The 23644-nt window shown below is 33.7% G+C and overlaps 2 protein-coding genes across 2 annotated transcripts; one reads left to right on the top strand and one right to left on the bottom strand.

Moving 5' to 3' along the window:
• Window positions 1–4018: 4018 nt before the first annotated feature.
• On the top strand, window positions 4019–8466 carry LOC134249278 (perlucin-like protein). The gene is made up of 5 exons (XM_062731647.1): window positions 4019–4115; window positions 4222–4313; window positions 5139–5235; window positions 5408–5615; window positions 8382–8466. The coding sequence occupies exons 1-5, from the start codon at window positions 4061–4063 to the stop codon at window positions 8404–8406; spliced, it is 477 nt and encodes a 158-aa protein (XP_062587631.1). The 5' UTR covers window positions 4019–4060; the 3' UTR covers window positions 8407–8466.
• Window positions 8467–15730: 7264 nt separating this feature from the next.
• On the bottom strand, window positions 15731–23163 carry LOC134249277 (perlucin-like). Its single transcript, XM_062731646.1, has 5 exons — window positions 23071–23163; window positions 22799–22902; window positions 17067–17163; window positions 16015–16240; window positions 15731–15791 (listed from the first exon to the last, which is right to left on the bottom strand). The coding sequence occupies exons 1-5, from the start codon at window positions 23117–23119 to the stop codon at window positions 15761–15763; spliced, it is 507 nt and encodes a 168-aa protein (XP_062587630.1). The 5' UTR covers window positions 23120–23163; the 3' UTR covers window positions 15731–15760.
• Window positions 23164–23644: the final 481 nt, after the last annotated feature.

The raw sequence follows: 23644 nt of genomic DNA, 5'->3' as shown, positions 1-23644 counted from the left end.
CTCTGCCATTCGTTTGTTTGAATGGAGAATTGGTAGGTTCTTTTGAAGGATACCGCTAAGGTTCTTAAGGACGGGATGGTATGTGGTTACCAGAGGGACCCTGTCGCTATTGTCTTTCTCCTTGTAGCGTAATAGGTTTTGCCTGTCATGTCCCGCCATCTCATCAATAGCTGTTTGTACGGTGCGGGCATTGTAGCCTCTTTTGCATAAGTGGGACTTAAGAAGACCACTTTGCTCCTGATATAAGGCAGGGGACGAACAGATGCGTCGAATTCTGGTGGCTAGACCCTTAGGCACTCCCTTAAAAGTGTGTGGGGGATGACAGCTAGAGGGCATAAGATATAGGTGGGAGTCTGTGGGTTTGGTGTGGAGACTGAATTCGATTTCACCATCAATCAGGGTAGATGTAGTATCTAGGAATACGTTTTTCGAATTAGATACGTCTACTGTAAATTTGATCGATTGATGAAAGGTGTTGGCAAACGTAATGAATGCCTCGAGGCTCTCGCGACATTCCACCCACTTCATCTCTATATCGTCTATGAAACGCAACCAGCTATGGGGCCTAAATGGTGCTTGAAGTAACAAGTTGCGTTCCAGTCTGCCCATGAAGACATTGGCATAAGACGGTGCCATTTTCGTACCCATAGCAGTGCCATTAACCTGCAGGTAATGTTCTCCATTAAACATGAAGTTGTTGAACTTGAGAACATGTTCAAGGAGCTTAGCAAGGGACTCTGTAGAAGGAATTTGTATGGACCTACTATCCCAGACTTCTCTACAGGCTTCGATACCCTCATCGTGTGGAATATTGGTGTACAAAGATGTGACGTCCATAGTATGATTTGGGAGGCCAGTAGAGGGCGTCTTGTTAATGTAGTCCGTGGTGTCCTTGAGATAGGATGGCAAATTCTCTACGTGTGGACGGAGATGTAAATCAATGAATTCAGAAATTTTCTCCGTGGGGTGTCCAATTGCGCTGACTATGGGGCGACCTGGCATGCCTTCTTTGTGTATTTTAGGAAGCAGATAAAATTGTCCTGGTCTACAGTCAATAGGATTTAAGGTATCATAGACGTTGATACCAATCTCATTTTTCTCAAACATATCGTCAAGAGTTTTGGTAATGGCGGTGGAGAATTCTTTAGTAGGGTCAGAGTCCAGTTTCTTATAGAAACGTTCGTCTGAGAGTTGTCTTTGGGCCTCCGCCATGTAAGTCTCTTTATCCATTACTACAACTGTAGAACCTTTGTCTGCTTTCTTGATTACAATGTCATCCCGATTTTTTAATGATTGTAAGGCAGATCTCTCTTCCTTACTCAAATTGTCGGGAGTCTTGTCTGGCATTGAAAGGAGCTTCTCTATGTCTGACTCAACGGCGTCAATATACGACTCAAGCGCGCCGCACTTGCCCGGTGCAGGTTCCCAGTCACTCTTGGGCTTATAGAGTTTGTGTTCCTCTAGATCTTGTAAATCTGGCTTGGAAGAGTCGTATGAATTTACTACGGAGTCTTTTCTAGAGAAGTGCTCCTTCAAACGAAGTCTCCGGAAGAATGCTCGGGTGTCCTCTCTGACTTGTTTTTCGTCGACCTCATGTGGCGTGGGGCAGAAATTTAGCCCCTTGGAAAGAAGTGAGGTCTCCGATTCGGAGAGAGGAGCACTAGATGTATTGAGCACTGGGCAGACGTCAGGAGTTTGTATGGGTCCGTTCCTCGCGATTGTCTTAATGCGTTTGAAGCGTCTCGAGCGGGGTTTGCGTGTTTTGTTAACTCTGACCTCTGACCAGTTGTTCCTAGACTGTGGAACACTGTCGCGGAGAAATTTCTTTTTTTGAGTCTTGTTGACTTTATTTGTTAGGGCCATATTATAGGTGTCTATAATATTATGGGCTTCATCAAGATCGGCCTGGGACATGATGTCGTTGAGGGATGATTCTAAGGACTTGATCTCACTCTTCAATTGTCCTAACTTGTGGATATCCCAAGAAAGACAGAGTGACATCAATTGTTTAGAACATCTCCTTGTAATAACGTCCCAGCGTTCCTGAAAGCGTTTGGAGATTGGCCCTATGTTAGGTGTAACATTTATCTGAAAGCCTTTCGGTATAATGTTACACTCTAAGTAGGTCTGTAAATTGGAGACCCGGTGTTCAGTTTTTATCGATTTTTGGTGTTCTTTCTTTAGAAGTTTAAATGTTGGGTTATCTTTAATAGCCATATTTGAAAGGAAATTACAATTGCCAAAATGATAAGACTACTTTTAAGTTTTTAGTCGTATGAAGTCGAAAGATTCAACGAACGATTGTTCTGTATTCTGAAGGATTTTGTAGATAACTCGTGCACGAATTCAAAAATATTCAAAACAAACGGTACGTGAGTAAAATCGAAAGGGAAAAGTGGAAAGAACTTATTTGCAAAGGTTGGAAACAAACTAAATAGTAAAAAATGTCAAATAATGAAAGACATAACCAAAAATAAATGATAAGAACAGAAAATATAGATAAAGAAATGATGGATATACGGGTGGATCTGTGAAGATACAGTTGGCGAAAAAGGATATAAAAAGCACTAAAAAACCAACAACACTGTATATCCTAAATGTCGGATCTACCAAGTAGATACAAGGTCACGGATGGAAATTTATATAAAGCACTAAAAATGACCAACGACACGAACAATAAAAATTGTCAAATTTTCGGGACGCCCTGTCCCTTCCTCAGGACAAAGAAAAAAGTTAGAAAGTCATAAGAACAAAGGAAAAAGAGAAACAAGAACAACTAGCACTACTACTAAACTACTAAACACTAGATATTTACATACTTAATTACATGATGAATTGGAATTTTTAAAAACACTAATAAAGAAAGAAATCCGGACCGCTATGAAATGCGTCCGGTCTATCGGGTATACTCGGGCGAAGTGCGATTTACATAATTGAACGAATTAATTATGCTAATTAATTACGACAATCAGTAAATCGTACATTGTTTCATTCTCTCAAAATGGCGTAACTTTACTTAATAAAGAATAATCGAAGAAAAATAATGTAGCAGGGATATTTAAACATATGAATTATGATCAATTATAAATTTTGAAATATTTAGGGACTTATTACCGGGAAAAAATAATTAACAAAGGTGTAAGCAATACATAGTTATGAGAGTTGTTCGAGAGTTGGTGACGCAAATTAACTGTAGAATTTACACTAAATTGAGAGAATAATCTTGTTTAGTATCATCAGGAATTGGGTCTAGTTTACGTTCATTCTGGTGAAGTCATTCAGTTTGTTAATACCATTAGGGCGGAATGACTTCAATCTGTGCATCCAGAACTTTTCTTTGCTTTTTCTCTGAGCATCTGTCCATCTTGGGTTATGGTCAATCACCACTACTGTCATGTCCTCCCATTTGTGACCCTCAAGGTTGAAATGTTCTCCAACGGGTTCATTGAGTTTTTTGGTCCTAATGGTCGAACGGTGGTTATTGACTCTCCTGCGGAGATCTCCTGTTTCACCAATATACTGTTTGGAGCAAACTTTGCAACTGATGAGATAAATGCAGTTGTCAGTATGACAGGACAAATTCCCTAGTATTTTGTAGCTGCGGCCTGTAACAGGGCTGTTAAAACTGTCTGTGTCAGTGCTGTGCTTGCAAAGAAGACATCTTCTGTCAGAGCAAGTTTTAAAGCCCCCGTTAGGTAATGGGTTGTCCAGTCTGGTTCTTACTACCATGTCCTTTAGGTTCCTTGGGCGTCTGTATGCAGCCAATGGGGGTTCCTACAGAGGTCCTACAGAGTGACATCAATTGTTTAGAACATCTCCTTGTAATAACGTCCCAGCGTTCCTGAAAGCGTTTGGAGATTGGCCCTATGTTAGGTGTAACATGTATATATATATATATATATATAAAGGTTCTTAAAAAATTAGATATTTATGTACTACACATAATTTTCGAAACGGCATTGTGTCTTATCTGTTGGGTCAAATTGCAGAATTCTTGCATTGTTGTACATTTATCTTACTATGACTGTCACGTGGCATACGCATTGCATGTCATTTTTCGATGGAGGTTAAAATACTGTTGATCGTAGTACAATTTTTGCTATCTCTTTCGACAGGTGAAAAAAAGTTGTCGGTAAATTATCAATCATAAACTTTAAAGTAAATGGAAAGACGTATAATTTATTTAGAGTGCAAAGTGCAAGTTATTCCTTTGCTTTGTAGAAGTTGATTGTGAATGTTCAGGTGGATGGATTTCACATGGATCAAGCTGTTATTTGTTTGTTCACCAAAACAGGCATTGGACAGCTGCTGAGGTACATGAATCCCTCTTTCTCCCTCTCTCACATTTGATTTTATCCACGAAACGAGATTATATTAAAATTCATAAACATTGTTTTTTTATACTGTGTAAACACAATGAACTAAAACTCTTTTCTATTGAATTGGTAGATGAATTCAATTTTCAAAAGAATGAAACACAAAAAAACCATTTATTTATCGTTCAGAATCGGGAAATACTAGTGTTCATGTTTGACGGGGGATTTTTAATGTCAAGTGTCGGGAATTCTGCTAAAAAGGTTTCTAATTTACGTGATATTAAAAATGAATTTTGATTTTTAAATGCAGTATAGGAAAATATTTGTCATTTATTTTGTGAAATTTTACAAACAGCTAGATGTTTTGGTTTTTTCCTAGGTTCTCCTGTAAAACAGACCCTGGGCCTTCAAGTGGTCCATGAATTTGTTTTGATAGCTACATCTGGTTAGGCTACAAAACCTACAAAAGGAAATATGTATTGACCTAATTTGCAACTTAAAAGCTAAATTAAACTAACAAACAGTGAAGTAGATCTGCCTTAAAACGATTTATCTTTGACTGTAGGTATTCTGTATACCTAGTGAATTCTAGATCCCATGTCTGTAATTTTAAGGGGCTTGTTTTTTAGTTATTTTTTTATGAATCAGTCACTTTTCGTAATCTTCACCCTTTTTATTTCTCCAAAGAAATAATAAAAAATGCTGCGACTTAATTGCAGGTGAATAAAGATCTTTAAAATCTTTATGAAGAGCATTATAATGACAGGATAGGAAGATATTGAAAGGTCTAACTTGTACTTTTATTATTTGTATTATTTTCAGGACTATTGTAGAAACTTTCATGCCTATCTAACAAATATTGGCGATTACTTTGAAAACCAGTTTCTTCGAACACACGTCAATTTGTATGGAAATGGAGGTATTGATTTAATATATTTTATGTGAAATATCAATATTATTAGCTAATAAAAAATAAGAACACGAAAAAGAGTTGTTGACATTTTTGATGAAATGAAACTCATAAATCTAATATACAAAATAAAATCTCAAATATGACATAGGAAATAATTGTAATTAAAATAATGCTTTAGCTGATTTTTGGGTGGGAGCGACTGACGCTATGGTTGAAGGAGGATGGAGATGGATGCCCGGTTTTGATCCTATAGGGTACGATGACTGGTATCCAGGACAACCTAATGATGACTATAATCAGGACTGTATGCAACTATGTCATGAATTTCACTATCACTGGGATGACGATCATTGTGAAGAATCAAAGCCATTCATTTGTGAAAAATCGTAAGTATCATACATATATATTGTTATAACAGTAACTTTATCCGAAGGGTTGTATCACGTCGAGTTGACAGGAATGGATCATCAGATCAAAAGAGACGCGAAGCGTCGAGTTTGATGTGATGATCCGCGCCTGTCAACGAAACGTGATACAGCTACAAGTTACTGTTATAATGATAAATTTATTATATACCCCTTAAAACCAGCTAATTATTGCAAAATAAAACTTTAGAGATCAATTCAATAATATTTATCCATAAAACAAAGCATAATAACGAGAGGCTTTTTAACGCGCAAGAATATTATAACGTCATTTTTCTGCGTACTACGTCATCAGTTTCAGTATCATACTTTGCTATATCACTGTGTTTTCAAAAAACCTATACAAACAAATTTTTATTGAAGAATAAACATGATAGTTTTGTGAAACAATGATGCCCCTTATGGTAGCTGATGGAAAACAATTAAGATTAATTTTCTCAATTACTGGTTAAAATAAAGATTCAATAAAACAAATGTTATTGAATTTTATATCCATGAAACATAAAACATCAAGCACCATCTATTCAAAAGTTAAGGCAGAAGAAATTTACTCCAAGCTCCAAGAATCCAACTTAATGGTACCCAGGGGAAGGCATTGTCTTAAAAGTCTGATTTATATAAGCCCCAGCAATAACTGTTCAAAACTTATGGTTTAAAATTTTAAATGTGAATTTTTTATTATTTATTAATATTATTTATTTTTTTTATTTTTAAAGTTTAAATTCTTCGAATGAGGGTCAAACTCCAGGGTCAGGTTCCAAAATGTTGGCATCAAAGTATTAGCCAAAAAAAAAACACCCGTGAAAAATTAAAACCCTTGTCTTACCTGTTCAAACGTCTTGGTCATGGTTAGAATTTTTGAAGCGTAAGTCAAACTCTGAGATTAAAAGTTTTATACCCATCAAAGTCTTCACAATGATTACACAAGTGAAATATGAAAGCCCCTTTTCACATCTATTTTGAAGTCATTAGATGCCAGGAAGATAGAAATGTCTTACGTTTATTTCAATTTAAATAGAAAATTAAGAAGAAAAAAATGTGTCCAACCAGCGCATATCACAGTCTAGACATTATCTCCACCCTCAAAATCTCATATCAGGGATGGGGTCGATTACTTTCAAAAGTAATCGATTAAATTACAATTACTTTGGGTTTTAAAAGTAATCGATTACAAGCTGATTACAGACATTTTTTAAAGTAATCAATTACATCTGATTACTTTTCCTTCATGTAATCATGATTACTTATGATTACTTTAGATTACATTAAGTTTTTTTTTTTTTTTGGTTTAATATTCAAGGACAACGGCATGTTTTTATTCATCTTTTTTTAAATTCCATTAATATTTTTAGGGTAGAATTCAGACAAAGATTGGTTGTATATGTCTTTATATAGATACATGAGATTTATCTTATATCACCTGGTTTCTATCTTTAATACAAGTAAATATCTTGTTACTGTTGAGAGAAATAGAAAAAAGAATTTATCATAGTTTTTTTTATAAATCAAACTGGACATAATTATAGGTAGGGATTTGATAGGGAACTGTTACACAAGTAATTGACCTTCTCGACGAGTGATAGACTTTTCAATTAAACTGCAAATTATTAGCTGTTTTTACAAGAATTAACACATTGACTGGACAAACATGGATAGTTAAATAATTACTATTACCCAAGCTGACCCAACTTTAGTATATCTGAGTCTTATGACTAATTAATTCACATTATCTTTTCATGTACACTGTAAATCAAACAAAGTGAATTTTAGAATATGTCTCAGTAAAAGAACATTTGCTATTAAAAAAAATACAAGTTTTTTCAAAGATTTACAGGGAAAACAAATTGTTGCATTACACACATGTTCATTAAATTTGAAACAAAATAAATCAAACTTTAAAATGATCCTGTAGTAATTTTCTATCAGTATATGCATATATCTTGTCAAAAATAGCGAATTGCTAAGCTGCTAATGTATTTTGAAATGAATACCGAATATAGCAAGGAACTGATAGAATTTACTCATTGCCAGGACAATGGACTTGATTATAAGCATTTCTGGAGACATTAGGGAAGATAATTAAATATAGCTTATCAAAAATCATGATTTTATGAAGTTTGTTTTCAAAATTGTAATCATAAAGTAATCAAAAAGTAATCATGATTACTGGACTTTTTTCACAGTAATCGATTAAATTACGATTACTTGTAATCAGAAAAATGGGTGATTACTGATTACTCATGATTACTTGGCAAACTGTAATCGATTACAACTGATTACGATTACTGATTACGATTACCCCATCTCTGTCTCATATCCCCTACTTTATCGTTCCAAGTCTTTAAGAAATTTGTAATTTGTATTTAAAAAATGGTAATTTGTAATTAAAATAGAAATGTTATTTGAAATATTAATCCGAGGGTAATTCAATATACTTCTAGATCTTTTAGGGACATTTATTCTTTACATCAAACATGTTTTCATGTTTTTTTTATATAGGTTTGTTATAGGTTGATAACCATTTTTGGGAAATACATGTATATTTAAAAGACTATAACATATCAAGTTAAAAAAGGACATATATTTATAGAATTTGAACCTACACTTGAAATAAGAATTTGAATAATAATTGATTTTGTTTTTGAAAGATAATAATCTCCTTTAATTCAGAGTTACGGATAGGATACAGTTATCCTAAAAATGATGAGTTTTTTGTTTTTTTTTCAGAATTCCAGGGGAGGTAATTGGATAGCGTTCTCGCGAACAACTCAGAGTTTTCTTTTGGTTTGACAACTCAATAAATCAATGGATTCTTTCAACGATTACTTTTAATAGATTTCTTTTATTGGTGGATTTTTCTAAAACTTCTATATTGAAAAGAGTAAGCATGAAAAATAGTGATCTTTTAAGAAAGAAATCTATGAATAATGCAAATAAGGTAAGAATAAATAAATCGTGAACAACTGGAAATTCCGGAGGTGGAATGGGCTACTTAAGAGGATTGCGCATGTTATTTATCTTGACGCAGTATTTTTTTTTAAGTGCTTAAAGTTGGTCTAAGACAAACGTAAACTACATTAAAAAATGATTGATTGTATATTGTTTAACGTTCCTCTCGAGAATTTTTCACTCATATGGATACGTCACCGTATGTCGGTGAAGGGCTTCAAATTTAGACCTATACTCGGTACTCAGGGCTATTGAGCAGTGAGGGTTCTTAATCGTGCCAGCGCCTACCGTGACACGGGATCTACGTTTTTTAAAGGTCACATCCGAAAGATCCGTGACTTTCACTTCTGATGCCAAGCGCTTGGCGAAGGAACAGTCGCTACTTATTTTTACGTCTTAGGTTTGACTCGGCGCCGGGAACGAAAATCGAAACCGGGCCTCCCGATCAGGAAGCGAACGCTCTACCATTATGTTACCGTGAACGGTTGAAAAGAAATGAACAATCATAGAATGTTAAGGTAAAATAAGCAGAATTTATTCAACAGTTCAAATCATTATTATTCATGTACGTACGTTCAACGTCTGATATTGCACCCATTAGTCCCCTACCGGTGAAACTGGAGAGGACTATATGTTTCCTCTGCGTATGTCCGTCCGTCCGTCTGTCTGTCAGTCTGTCCCAATCGGTTTTCCGCACTTTTTTGAACGCTTGTAGATATTGTCCTACATTTTGGTATGTGAGTGTACCTTGATGAGTTACGTTCAGATCAAGTTTGAATGTCGTTTCACGTCATTGTTTTTTGACAGAATTACGACATTTTAAATTTTTCAAAATGGTTTAAGATCGGGTTCGTGCTGTGTTAAATTACAAAATTCAAAATGGTAAATACGGAGCGAAAAAAAAGATGTTGAAAAAATAATATTGATTCTCGTCTTTTTCTGGACTATTTTTTTTTCAGGTTAAAGGCATGCACAACCTCAAAATTTTAACATATAGCAGTTTTACCTCTGTCATGACTTTTGCATATTTTAAAAAGACATCCTAAAGAAAAAGAAGAACCCGATAGGGTACATGTTATCTGATGCAATACTCTCAGAATACGCTCTAAACACTGCATAGTAAGGAGCTTAATTTATCGATTAGGTTTATGCAATTAGAGTTATCTGTCCTTCGATGTAAGATAAAAGAAATTGTTATTTACTGTTAATTACATAAAGCAGATGGGCGCATTTGGCGTGTGATCTGCAGTAATCATTTGTACGAAACATTTATGGTTTAAATGTCCATGATTTGGTTGGCTGAACATAGCTGGTCAGATTTTACAAACACATCCATAGGTTTTGTTTTTGTTTTTTTGTTTTTTACTTTTTTCATTTAGTTTGAAAGACTTTGTAACATTTATGTCCGTTTTCCTAGGAGTACTATGACATATTAATGTTTCACAAAAAATTAACACCTAAAATATTTAATGTATAGATGCATGATACGTGTACATGTACATTAAATATAGAATAGAAGATTGGAATTAATTCCGCTCGAGAACCAAACTGAACCAAAATATATCTAATTCAAAAGTTTAATACACCAGTAATTAAAACGAAACTGACAAAATAAATGGTTGTTTGCATGAAAAAAAATATTAACGCCCCATGCAAGGCTCGAACCAAAAATTATTATGATTTAGTGCACTGTCTGAACAGGTAGCCAAACTTACTGAGCTATCACCGTTACACATATACAGGTGATTTTAAAAGGACAAAGAAGCACCACATTTACACATTTGGATTTTGGGGGGAAAAGTTCATTTTTCATGGTCTCTGGGTCTTCTCTCCATTTTTTAAAAACGTGTATTTGTTTCTTTGAATTAAAATACACACAAATAACGTTTAAAAATCATGGAGAGAAGACCCAGAGATAGAAAATTTTTAGAATAACGTGTTTAAAAATGTACCATTTTGTACCAAATGTCTGATCTGGACAATTTTCAAGTTATTTTTCAACAAATCAAAGCTTAATTTCGGGAGAAATATTTTCCTTTCCTGTTGCACAGGAACCCGATAAATAAAAAAAAGTTAAAATTTCATGTGACATGCGATAAAGTTTTCACTTTTCAACTACGCCCACATTCCTGCCGAATGCCAATCAAATGCGCCCTCGTTCTTTAATAAATCAAAATATATTAAAATATTAATAGCATTATATAAGACCAAGAGAAAGAAATTTAAATAATAATTTTCATTGATTTTCCCAATGTAAGTTACCAACAGTGTTTACAGCTAACAAATAGTCATTGTCTTTCAACATTTTTCCTGCGCAAATAAGGCTCGTTCCCTATGTTCTAAATGAATGAAAAAGTCTCAATATGCATATCTTTATACGATTTATTTTTCTCTGAGTCCAAAAGACAAAAACAGTTTCTGTTAGTGTTTAGAGCTTCCTTAAACATTTTTCTCCATTAATTTTTCAGACTTTTGTTTGCGTATCAAAATAGAAATGATCATAATCTGCATTTCCCATTTTCTGCATGAAAAATTCTTTTGAAGTTTTAAAGATCAACTGCCGTTTGTGACAACCACTTGTGTAGCAGGTAGACTGTAACAATAATTCCCCATAGTTTTTTGTCGTTGAAAAAATCACGTGATAGAATTGTCACTGGGACATTCCCGGATGAGCTGCTGTGTGAGTAACACGTACATTAGAGGGCAGTCGAGTTTGCTGCAGGGTCAGTATATTTTGCAGTATGCAACGTACAGAACCTACGTTTTAACAAAAGGCTTGGAGAGCAGACCATGGTACATGTACGAGGGTTGTCCCAAAATGCCATAAACAAGCGTTGTTTTGTAGGAACCCTAAGTCATACATTAATGAAACTTCGTATATAGATTAAACCAACACTATCTAATAAATTTATGGACAAATATGGAGTAACTACACAAATTATTCCAATTTAAAAGACACATTTCTTTGTCTGGTGTAGGAAGGCGGCGCAATACCCAAAAGTTGCTATTAAAATTTGGTATATTATATTTAGAATCGTACGGAAAAGTGATTACTACCCTGTGATTTTTGAATGGAAGTGAAAATTGTCAGTACTGTTTTATTAACTATATTTCTTCAAATTTTGGTGTTTGTGCCTTGATAAATATGAATTTTATAACGTTTTATAAACATGAAGTTGAAATCCGACTTTTTGAAAAAAAAAGCATTAGCACAGGCGGCGCACTGAAGTATGTTCATGTGTTTTGAACCTAAATTAACTCTTACAAAAATGTACCAGTCATAAATATTTGGTAGACTAGGAACCTATTTCTCGTCCTTAGTATTTAAAATGACTAAAACGGTTTCTCTATGTATATGTGAATAACAGTAACTTAAATAAAAGACAGGACTAAGAAATGGACAAGAGTTCCATTGTGCAACTCCATTAGAGAAAACAGACGAAAAGCCCGTAGAAATATAGCGTTTTCAAATAATAATTATTTCATACCTGTACATGCATATACTTTGTTTACATTACTATCATATCATATCATAGTAATTAAGATTTTTTACATTTATAATTATAGCCGTTTCGTTTTATTTAAGAATTTGATTCTGGTAATTGAAATATTTTCTCCAAAATTTGAACCGTTGACATTTGTATTTTTTGACGTTGCAGATTGCTCCGGGTGTAAGAGAACGATATCACTTTAAATCCTATAACTCGAAAAGTTTTCGAGCAAACATGATAAAACTTCGTAATTTATCTACCAATAACTAGCTTTATCCACCCTGAAAATGTTATAAAGATACATTAATTTCTTTAAAAGATATGAGCTCAGTCTACGAAATTTTGGGACAACCCTCGTATATTTCATTTTTGAATTTATTCTTAGCGGGTATTTTGTAAGTATTCTTGTTAATCAGTGACCTAAATATAACCTTAGTTTACATTCACGTGTTTCACTTACCTGTGTGAGCAGTCAAGTGTTTTGGTAGCGAGAGTTTAAAAACCCAGTTCTTTTATTGTCGATAGAATATTGAATTACTTTATTTTGTGTCATTTTTGAGTGTTTTTCAGGTGTGTTTTTGTGTTCGATAATTTTTGGGTAAATTCTTTATAAGGATTGGTATACTTATTTAGAGTTTATATTGCACATTTAGCACCAAGGTAACATATTGTAAAATTTGTTTCCAATTGTAAACCTTTACTGAATGTGTTTCGTCCATATTTGTAATTTAATTGAATTATTTCTTATATTTTCCAAGTCAATTCCATTTTCCTGTTCTTTGGAGAAAAAATTCTAAAAATTATCAACTTTTCTAAACTTGTGATATGATAATAAGTCTCCTCCAAAAATAAAATGTTTGCATCATCCGTCCTTAATTATCCTTGGTTTTACATGTAAACAATCAATTTAATTATTGAAAATTCGAATTCTTTAGGTGCAACCCCAAAGTAATAAAAGTTTTGATTTTGTTTAAATACCTACCGACAGGAGACTATTGGATCGGTGGTAAGTCTGTGCACACTTGGATATACCCACACATCTCTCAACAATGTCAAAAAGCGTAATTGTTTTGTTTGTTTGCATAATACATGTATTTATAGTTATGATCACTTCAAAATGCATGTTATTTTCCCATTAAAATTGTTCAAAATCTATAGACTTTTGTCTTTTGTTATACTACGGTTTGGTTTAATCTGCAAAATAATCTTGGCCATCCAGTTCATAGATTACCGCCAAACCCCTTAACTCCGTTACTTCTATTAACATTACTCATTCACTTTCTGGAAACTCTGCGCTGATTGTAAACGCATGCGATTGTGACGTCATTTTAGCAAGCTGAACATCGACGATCAAATTCCAAGTTACTATGATATTTAGGTTCAACAATGTGTCAGAAGAAATAAAATTTAAACTTATTTTATTTCAGGTATCAAATTTTATGCTAAGGAGCCTGGAGGTCAACAAATTAACCAACAGGATTTAACTTAATTTTTAGCTATGATATCTTAAGCTGTCAACTATCATTTGTCATAGAAAAAATTCATACATTAGAGGTTTAAATTTTGATCAATTTTGATCTCTTTATATGGAACTCTTCCTCTAAAGGAGGTCAAATTAGTCTGAAAATGGCCACGACCCTTTAAATCAGTAAACACCTTTTCCCTTATCCGCTATTCATCGATTTCTTCTACAGGTGCTTCAATATACTCATCTTTACCTGTCAGTTATATTTATAAAGGTCTATTACAAAAAATTGGCATGGCATATCATTTTGAATACGACTTACACATGTAAAATATATTATATATTTTGTATACAATTGCCTGAATGAACTACACTATTTGATGTAACATAAGCAAGACATTTTATGTATGAACTGCGTTATATTAACGTTATTTGTATGTATTGCTTATGCCTTTCTAAAAAAAAAGTTCAATACCATCTGAAATCTTAAAAATATTTTTAGGTATAAAGATTAAAGAAAAGTTTAACAGGGAAAAATTTTACTTTCATACCTTGACATATTGTACAAGTTTGTTTTGTTAAACACTAAAACACGGTGAAAGTTTATTACTACGTGAAGCAAACAAGAAGCAAATCAAAGAATAATTTGAAGAGAAACGCGGGGTGTTTTCCGCTTATGGTGACGGAATTTTTTAATACTGGAGGATATTACCTATAGATGCCCTTAACCTGGCTGCGAAACTGGAATTCAACTTTATAATAAATATCTATGTTTCATTACGCACGCCGCGTCTTTATTATACGTCAGGATTTCTTCTTCCCATTTGAGTTAAACAACCAATCTAGCCCAGAAAATAGAATTTTTAACTTTTAGCAAAATCTAGCTTCTAAAAGCACTATTACTTTTAGATAACAGGGGAAAACTGACTTCTTTAAGTATATGCTTTACATGTATTGTAGGTTAATGTCTCCCAGTCAGGCCAGTGGTAATTTAAGTATAAAACATAATAACTTACGTAATCATTAAACGTTTCTTTTTATTTTTACACTTTAATATTTTTGTATGTACTCTCGAAAATTTTCTATATATTTTTTTTTGATTTTTTCAAATAATGTAAAGAGCGAATTTTCTGTATGGACAAAAATTATGCCTTAAAGCATTTGGTGTAATGTTCAACTTCTGCATCTTTGTTTTTAACAACGAAACTAAAATTCATATAAATGCTTTTATGGTATTCTTTTTTGTCCGGAAATTCCGGAACATAAAGTTCTTTTTGTCAACAAAAAAGTTTAACAATAACTGTAAACTTTTGAAGTTTTTTTTAAGGATATCCGATCCTCAACCAGGAAGGATAACTCCAAAAAATTAATATTTAATTTGAAGTGCATCAAAATGAAGCTTGAATTTTGATTTTGTTAATGCAACAATTTTCATTTTATTCATCTTTATAAGATTCAAGGGTTTTGGAAGTCTTCGAAAAGGTCTTTTTAATGCTGGCATGTGTACCCTATAAAAGGTTAAAAGAAATGCAGTTTTTGAGAAATAAGATTTTCTTGAATTCAGCCTTAGATACCAAAGCTTATTAGCATATGATATGAAATAAGAAATTATTTGTGATGTCTTGCAATGATAGCAAATGCCTTTTACACTATATATGTATTTTAGAATACATGACGGAAATAAAAGACGAAAAATATACCAAATAAGTATCAAAAACATGAAAATTTCTCTGAATACCTGGATACCTATTGTTTTTTAAACTAAAATATATTTGCTGATATTCCAATTCGCCTTTTTCTGCAAAAATATTGGAGATTTGACAATTTTCCCTATTTAACATGATTAACTTTAATCTTCAACTTTAAAGAAATACTGTGGATAAATTTACATAACTTTGTGGATTCAGAGTTACTTTTATGAGTATTTTTGATAACTAAACTGCTACTTTTATAATCCAAAGAAGCGGACTACCTTAATTGCAACCAATTTTTTGACTTTTGTTACATTTACTTAGAAATGTAAAATACATTGGAAAATAAACCCTACATAGGCAGAGAAATGAACTGAGCTTTTTAGATCATCGGTTATTACATTGTACCGTTTGGACAGATAAGAGTAAATGTTTGAATTAAATGATTTAATCTACCAAAACTTATTGATTTAATAACTTTTGGCAAGGTATTATACGCATCCAGTATCTTCATCCAATTATTGAACCTTCGGGGACACTCCTACAGAAAGGAAGGTGAAACAAAATATTTTCAAGAGTAAAGTATTTCTTATGGAAATAAATCAATTTTCAAAATAATATCCTAAAATTTAAACTGATCTTTTCCAAAATAAAGCAATCTGCATATCATCTATTAAAAATTGTGCTTAGCAAAATTATTACAAAAATGATACATATATAATTTGTATTAAACATAGGAAAAGTAGAAATTATTCTTTTTATACGGTTGTTCACAAATAGGATGACAAAGTCGTGTGCAATATTCATCATTCCAGAAGTATGCGTCATTATATCCGGCATAGTAAAGGAGATCCAGACAGTGCTCGTTATCGGACTGATGATGATTAGGCTCGCCTGGCGCCCAGTTGGTGTACATCAACATTGTACGTGAAGTTGACCACATCCATACTCCTGGGAGCTCTGCATCAGATCCACCCAACCAAAAACAGTCTATTAAAACATAAAGAGGATACCTCGTTAAAATCATTCATTTTAATTGTTTTAGGCTTAAATATATTCCTTGAAAATTCTTATTTAAAGTATTTAAGAATTTACAAGTCATGGAAATAACGCATATATTATACATTTTGTATAATAACCAAACAGAACCCTACACATATTTCTAAAGGGTACATGCATATTACAATTTTTAGAAATGCATTTGTTTGCTTGTTTATGGGTCTGCTTAACACCCATTCAAGAATAGTTCATTCATATCGAGATTCTACCACATGCCGTTGAAGGGCTGCGAAGTTAGACATGTACTTGACATTTACATGTAGGTCCTTGAAGTATGTATACATATAAAAAGGAATCTTGTTTTGTGCCAGCATCTACTGCGACACGGAATCTCAATTTGTTGACGAACTTTAACCCGCAACGTCAGAGTCGAACCTCTTCAATCCGAGAACAAACTCTCTTACGACCGAGGCTCGGGGACGACCATAAGAATATGAACTGATCTTTAAAAAGATAATTCATGTTCCCTGTTTTTTCCCTGTTTTTTTTTTCAGTTGCAAAAAAAAAATAAAATACACTTTCATAATTACTTGATTACTAGTATTTGATTTGCAACTGTGATAATTCAGACAGAATGATTTAGTTTGGCTCTTTCATTTACTCTAGTGATAACAACCGATTTGGAAACGACGATTTACTATAATGATGTCGTTGACACGATCATAATTATAGTGATTACTTTGGCGTAATATTTTATAACTTTGAAAACTTTGTTACAGTGATGACTTTTGAATTTGATTAACTTTAATTAACTTACCACCAATATGAAAATCTTTTGCGTTTTGTATGATAAAGTTGTCCTCAGAAACATCTTCTATTTCTACTAACTTTGCACCTCGGTGTGCACAGTAATCCTGTGTAAAACAAAGACATATTAAGGGTCCTCCACACACCCACAGGTTATGCTCTCATATTATTGAGCATTACTTTTAACAAGCATATCAACCTTTAAAAACTGTCCAGGGAATAAAATGTAATTTATACTGATTTTTTGAAATAATTATTTCACAAGTTATAAGAAATTTTTCCCAAGGCGTTTTCATACCTAGCACAAAAAAATTTGTCTTACCCTTTCGTATATTTTTAAGCTCACATAATAACCATAACAAGAGGCCCATTGGCCACATCGCTCACCTGAGCACTGTGGCTAAGAAAAAGTAGAAATTGGTTTATAATTAAATGCTTTAAATCCGAAAGTAGTCCAATGACCAATTATGGTTTTGCTATTCTTCGTAAGATGTTTTTTTTTTAAAGAATTTTCCTATATATGCCTAAATAAAATTTTGATTGGCCATTGTAGCCCCGCCCTACCCCGGGGGTCATGATTTGAAGAAACTTGAATCTACACTACCGAAAGATGCTTCCATATAAATATGATCAATTATGGCTTTGTTATTCTTGAGAAGAAGAGTTTTAAAGAATTTTCCTGTATATTTCTATGTAAAACTTTGGTCGGCCATTGTGGCCCCGCCCTACCCCCGAGGGCCATGATTTGAACAAATTTGAATCTACACTACTTAAAGATGCTTCCATATAAATATGATCAATAATGGCTTTGTTATTCTTGAGGAGAAGATTTTTAAAGAATTTTCCTATACATTTCTATGTAAAACTTTGGTCGGCCATTGTGGTCCTGCCCTACCCCCGGGGGTCATGATTTGGACAAACTTGAATCTACACTACCTGAGGATGTTTCCCCATAAGTTTCATCTTTCCTGGCACATTGGTTCTTGAGAAGAAGAGTTTTTAAGAATTTTCCTACATATTTCTATGTAAAACTTTGGTCGGCCATTGTGGCCCCGCCCTACCCCCGAGGGCCATGATTTGAACAAATTTGAATCTACACTACTTAAAGATGCTTCCATATAAATATGATCAATAATGGCTTTGTTATTCTTGAGAACAAGATTTTTAAAGAATTTTCCTATATATTTCTATGTTAAACTTTGGTCGGCCATTGTGGTCCCGCCCTACCCCCGGGGGTCATGATTTGAAGAAACTTGAATCTACACTACCTGGGGATGCTTCCATATAAATATGACCAATCATGGTTTTGTTATTCTTGAGAAGAAGATTTTTAAAGAATTTTCCTATATATTTCTATGTAAAACTTTGGTCGGCCATTGTGGCCCCGCCCTACCCCCGAGGGCCATGATTTGAACAAATTTGAATCTACACTACTTAAAGATGCTTCCATATAAATATGATCAATAATGGCTTTGTTATTCTTGAGAAGAAGATTTTTAAAGAATTTTCCTATACATTTCTATGTAAAACTTTGGTCGGCCATTGTGGTCCCGCCCTAACCTCGGGGGTCATGATTTGAACAAACTTGAATCTACACTACCTAAAGATGCTTCCATATAAATATGATCAATTATGGCTTTGTTATTCTTGAGAAGAAGATTTTTAAATAATTTTCCTATATATTTCTATGTAAAAATTTGGTCGGCCATTGTGGCCCCGCCCTACCCCCGGGGGTCATGATTTGAACAAACTTGAATCTACACTACCTGAGGATGTTTCCTGATAAGTTTCAACTTTCTTGGCACAGTGGTTCTTGAGAAGAAGATTTTTAAAGAATTTTCCTACATATTTCTATGTTAAACTTTCGTCGGCCATTTTGGCCCCACCTTATCTCTGGAGGTCATGATTTGAACAAACTTGAATCTACACTACCTTAGGATGTTTCCCTATAAGTTTCAACTTTCCCGGCACAGTGGTTCCTGAGAAGAAAATTTTTAAAACATACCACCAAATTTTCATTAATTCCCAATTATCTCCCCTTGAATGAGGACGAGGCCCTTCATTTGAACAAACCTGAATCCCCTTCACCCAAGGATACTTTGTGGCAAATTTGGTTGAAATTGGCCCAGCGGTTCTTGAGAAGAAGATGAAAATGTGAAAAGTTTACAACAACGACAACAACGACGACGACAACGACGACAACGCCGACAACGACAACGACGACGACAGACAACGGACAAATTGTGATAAGGAAAGCTCACTTGAGGCTTGGCTCAGGTGAGATAAAAAACACTTTTCGATTATTCTGTAGTTCTCCACAGCAGTTAATGTTTTGTGAGGGATTAAGATATGGAGGCTTAGTCGCACATTTACTGGATCCTGTAATGTACTGGTACCTTTGATTTAAGGGGTTTGTTTTTAAAAGTTTTGAAGGTAGTGCAGCTGCGGTAAATCAGATTCGATTTCTTTTAATGGAATATTCAAAGAACTGAAAGCTGTAAAGTGATTTAAAAAAATCCTCCTTTACATGGAAACTTTAACAGTGCAATAAGAAATTTCAAAAATTAATCGATGTCTAATACAACATTAACGACTTTGAGTTTTGTTAATTTTAACAATAGTAACACTGAGGGTTTGAACTAATAGGTTATACTGTATTTCATTCACTTTTGAATGTCCATTTCACTTTTGTGTATGTCTGGTAGCCTTAAACAGCACAATGAAGAAACTCCTTCATTGTTTCAACTATTCTGGTAAAAGACAAAAAACTTTCAATCATTCAAATTTTTATTTAAAATGACTATTCACAAAAGCAGTTGACACATAAATTAACATATTTCTTTGTGTTGTACTCAAAATGACAAAGTCTTAACTGAATATTATTATTATGACAGTAAATGATGGTATATATAAAATATCACAGTCAATGATTAGCAGCTATAGGATATCACAATTCTCAAACCATTGCATACAAACAAATCAAGCAGTTGTATTAAGATGAATCTACAGGGCTTATTCTACCTGAGGAGGTATTCAACATTTAACAAATGCTTCAGAAATATATATTTTTTCCTCAAATATTAAAATCTTTCCCATACACATGAAATACTCATACAGTTTTACAGGGTTTTGAACATAACAGAAAACAATAGACTGAACACAGACATCGCTACAAAGAATAACATTTTATAAAGGATGTGAAAGTATAGCATTTCATATGATAGTAACAGAATATATTTCACATCAACCAATAACAGCCTTAAAAGATTTTTATAGACTTAAAAAATCAAAACATGATTGTTTTGGGGATTTATATAGATATTCTTTCCTTCTAGATGTAAAAAACAAAAGGCCCATGGGCCACATCGCTCACCTGAAAATCTTTTGTCATATTGTTCTTTACCAGATTTCCCCCTTGTAATACATATTGTGGCCCTGCCCTACCCCCTGGGGTCATGATTTGAACAATTTAGAATCTTCACTACCCCAGGGTGCTTCCACATTAGTTTCAGCTTTTCTGGCCCAGTTGTTCTTGAGAAGAAGATTTTCAAAGATTTTTCCTATATATTTCTATGTAAAACATTGATGCCCCATTGTGGCCCCGCCCTACCCCCGGGAGTCATGAGTTGAACAATTTAGAATCTACACTACCCCAGGGTGCTTCCACATCAGTTTCAGCTTTTCTGGCCCAGTGGTTCTTGAGAAGAAGATTTTCAAAGATTTTTCCTATATATTTGTATGTAAAACATTGATGCCCCATTGTGGCCCCGCCCAACCCCCGGGGGTCATGATTTGAACAATTTAGAATCTACACTACCCCAGGGTGCTTCCACATCAGTTTCAGCTTTTCTGGCCCAGTGGTTCTTGAAAAGAAGATTTTCAAAGATTTTTCCTATATATATCTATGTAAAACTTTGATGCCCCATTGAGGCCCCGCCCTATCCCCGGGGGTCATGATTTGAACAATTTAGTATCTACACTACCCCAGGGTGCTTCCACATCAGTTTCAGCTTTTCTGGCCCAGTGGTTCTTGAGAAGAAGATTTAATGACCCCACCCTTTTTTTGTCTTTTCTTGATTATCTCCCCTTGTGAGGAGACTTAGCCCTTCATTTTAACAATTTAAATTTCCTTTTACCCAAGGATGCTTTGTACCAAGTTTGGTCAAATTTGACCCAGTGGTTCTTGAGAAGAAGTCAAAAATGTGAAAAGTATACAGACGGACAGACAGACAGATGGACGGACGGACGACGGACAAAATGTGATCAGAAAAGCTCACTTGAGCCTTCGGCTCAGGTGAGCTAAAAACTTAATTTTATCGATCAACATATTTTTTACAGAAATTTATTTTATTTATAAAAAGTACATAAAACTCATTTTCTCTGAAGTACATTTCGAGAAAAATCAACAGGACTCCTGTTGTGGAGAAGAAACATTAATGAATTAGATTTCATCAAAAAATTGAATTAAAATTAAATGCACTGATGTAGAAAAACCATTTTCCGAATCTTTGGTATCAAAGTTCCTTTTTGGAGTTATCTTTCCTGTTGCCCGGGACTCAAAAACTTTATAATATATAGTAATTACTGGCCACTGAACTGGACAAATATAACAGAAGAAAACTAGAAACACACACTATTTTATCAATATTTATAAACAACAATGAGATAATTATTATTGAAACGCACAAATTAGTGTGCCGAAATTTCAACTATCAAAACAGTCTCGGTTGATTAGCCTGAAAGGATAAATAATCTAAACGTTTCTCGTCATATCCACCGGTACCTGTTGTTTACGAATTATTATGTAACATAATCCAAGACGTCTGTTGTTCTTTTATTTTACAAAAAACCGCACAACCTTTTCCATCGGTCATTCCGTGATCATGCCATATGTTCATTGTTTACAAACGGTGTTAGGTAGAAACTCGATCGAACCGGAAGTAAAAGTATTTTTTCTCTATATACGTCACAAGTCACATGATGTGGAGGACCCTTAATGAATTGGAAATAACATGTATTGCTCTGTAAATGCACTTTAAATCAAACATAGAAAGGTGTGTTCTTTAAGGAAAATTCATCAAACAAAAAGGCAATACAATAAAACTAGGGTATTTTTAATGATCACTTAATATTAATAAAAATCTTAAGTTTATGCTTTACCGGCGAGTACTTTTTTTGCGATAAAGTTTTCCAACAACCGGAAGAAACTTCCATGGATACACAGTTTAAGCACTTATTTTTTCTATTCATCTGAGACCATATTCATTGAAATTATCCACATAAACACATAGTTTTGTGCTAAGGTTTTCAATTATTCATTTGAATATAGTTTTTGACTTCGTATCTTTTAACAATACATGTATGTATACATATTAATTTCTACTTTAATTCTATATATCCGTTTAAAATCAATATAAAATATATCACAGCGTCTGACACATCATTTTCATGTTAAGTATTTTACTAAAAGGCGTCAATGGAAACAAAACTTTATGACATACATGCATTATGTAGCAACTTATCAATATCTTGTATATGTCTTCCAGTTAATTCGATACGCAAGGATATACATGTACGCCACGTCTGAACAATTAAAGAAAGGGGACAAGCTACTGACAAAAAAGTAATTAAATGCTGTATGGACGACTTTCTGCAATTGTCAGCAAATACATTTTATTTCTTTTTAAGGATTTAAATATTTAAAAAGACAAGTTATGGATCAAAGGAGAGAGGTAAACTTACCCAAGCACTTTGCCAGTTCATTGGAAGGTGGGTGAGGAAAAGATAACAATCCCCGGAAAATTCTCTCCAGTTGTCCGGACAGTAGGCCTCAGCATATCTTATATCTTAAAATGAACTTCAAGTATTAAGACACGATTTAAGTTTTATCTGAAAAGAAAATTTAAATTCAAGAATTTCTGGAACTGAAAGTAATTCATCCAGATATTACTGTACACTACCCAGCATATAACTCTGAAATAAAGAATGGTTTTATGATTCCATTGCACATTTACCTAAATATGTAGCTAGAGCCAGAGATATGATTGATATTCGGAAAATCATTCGTATTCCTTTTTTTCTTTAGTATATACACTAGGTGCCCTTTAAAGATATGAGCAGATATGAGCAGAGGTCAGGTTCATGATGTCAAAGGTAAAATTATATATGACATTAATGCCCTTAAAAGATAAGTGTTTATTTTCAAACACCAAATCTTAAATTGGGGACTACTTCGAGAGTTGTTCGAAAGTTGGTGGAGGTCTCAATCTTCGTTATATTACTCAATAGAAATTTAAAATAAGCACAATATAATATGTAAAATATTTGTAAAGTTGAATGTGTAAAGTGTCATTCCATGAATTCCATTCGATATAGGAAACATCAATTAACTTCATTTCTGCTGCTCCGTTAGGTTCTAAAACATCATTATTTTTTGTCTTTTTTCAATACGGACTGCCTATCTTCTCAAGTTGATTTCTTCTTCAACCAAGCAAAATATCAAGTCATAATTTGGCTTCTGATTCCGCTTCAGACGATTCTGAATTACTCTAGGCTGTTTTTCTTTTTTGTTTTTCATTTGACAGAGAG

This window comes from Saccostrea cucullata, unplaced genomic scaffold, assembly GCF_032062105.1.
Source record: "Saccostrea cucullata isolate Sc308-1 unplaced genomic scaffold, CSIRO_AGI_Scuc_v1 ctg8776, whole genome shotgun sequence".
Taxonomy (NCBI): Eukaryota; Metazoa; Mollusca; class Bivalvia; order Ostreida; family Ostreidae; genus Saccostrea; species Saccostrea cuccullata.
Note: the sequence above shows the minus strand (reverse complement) of the source record. Positions and strands in the feature narration are given on the sequence as shown.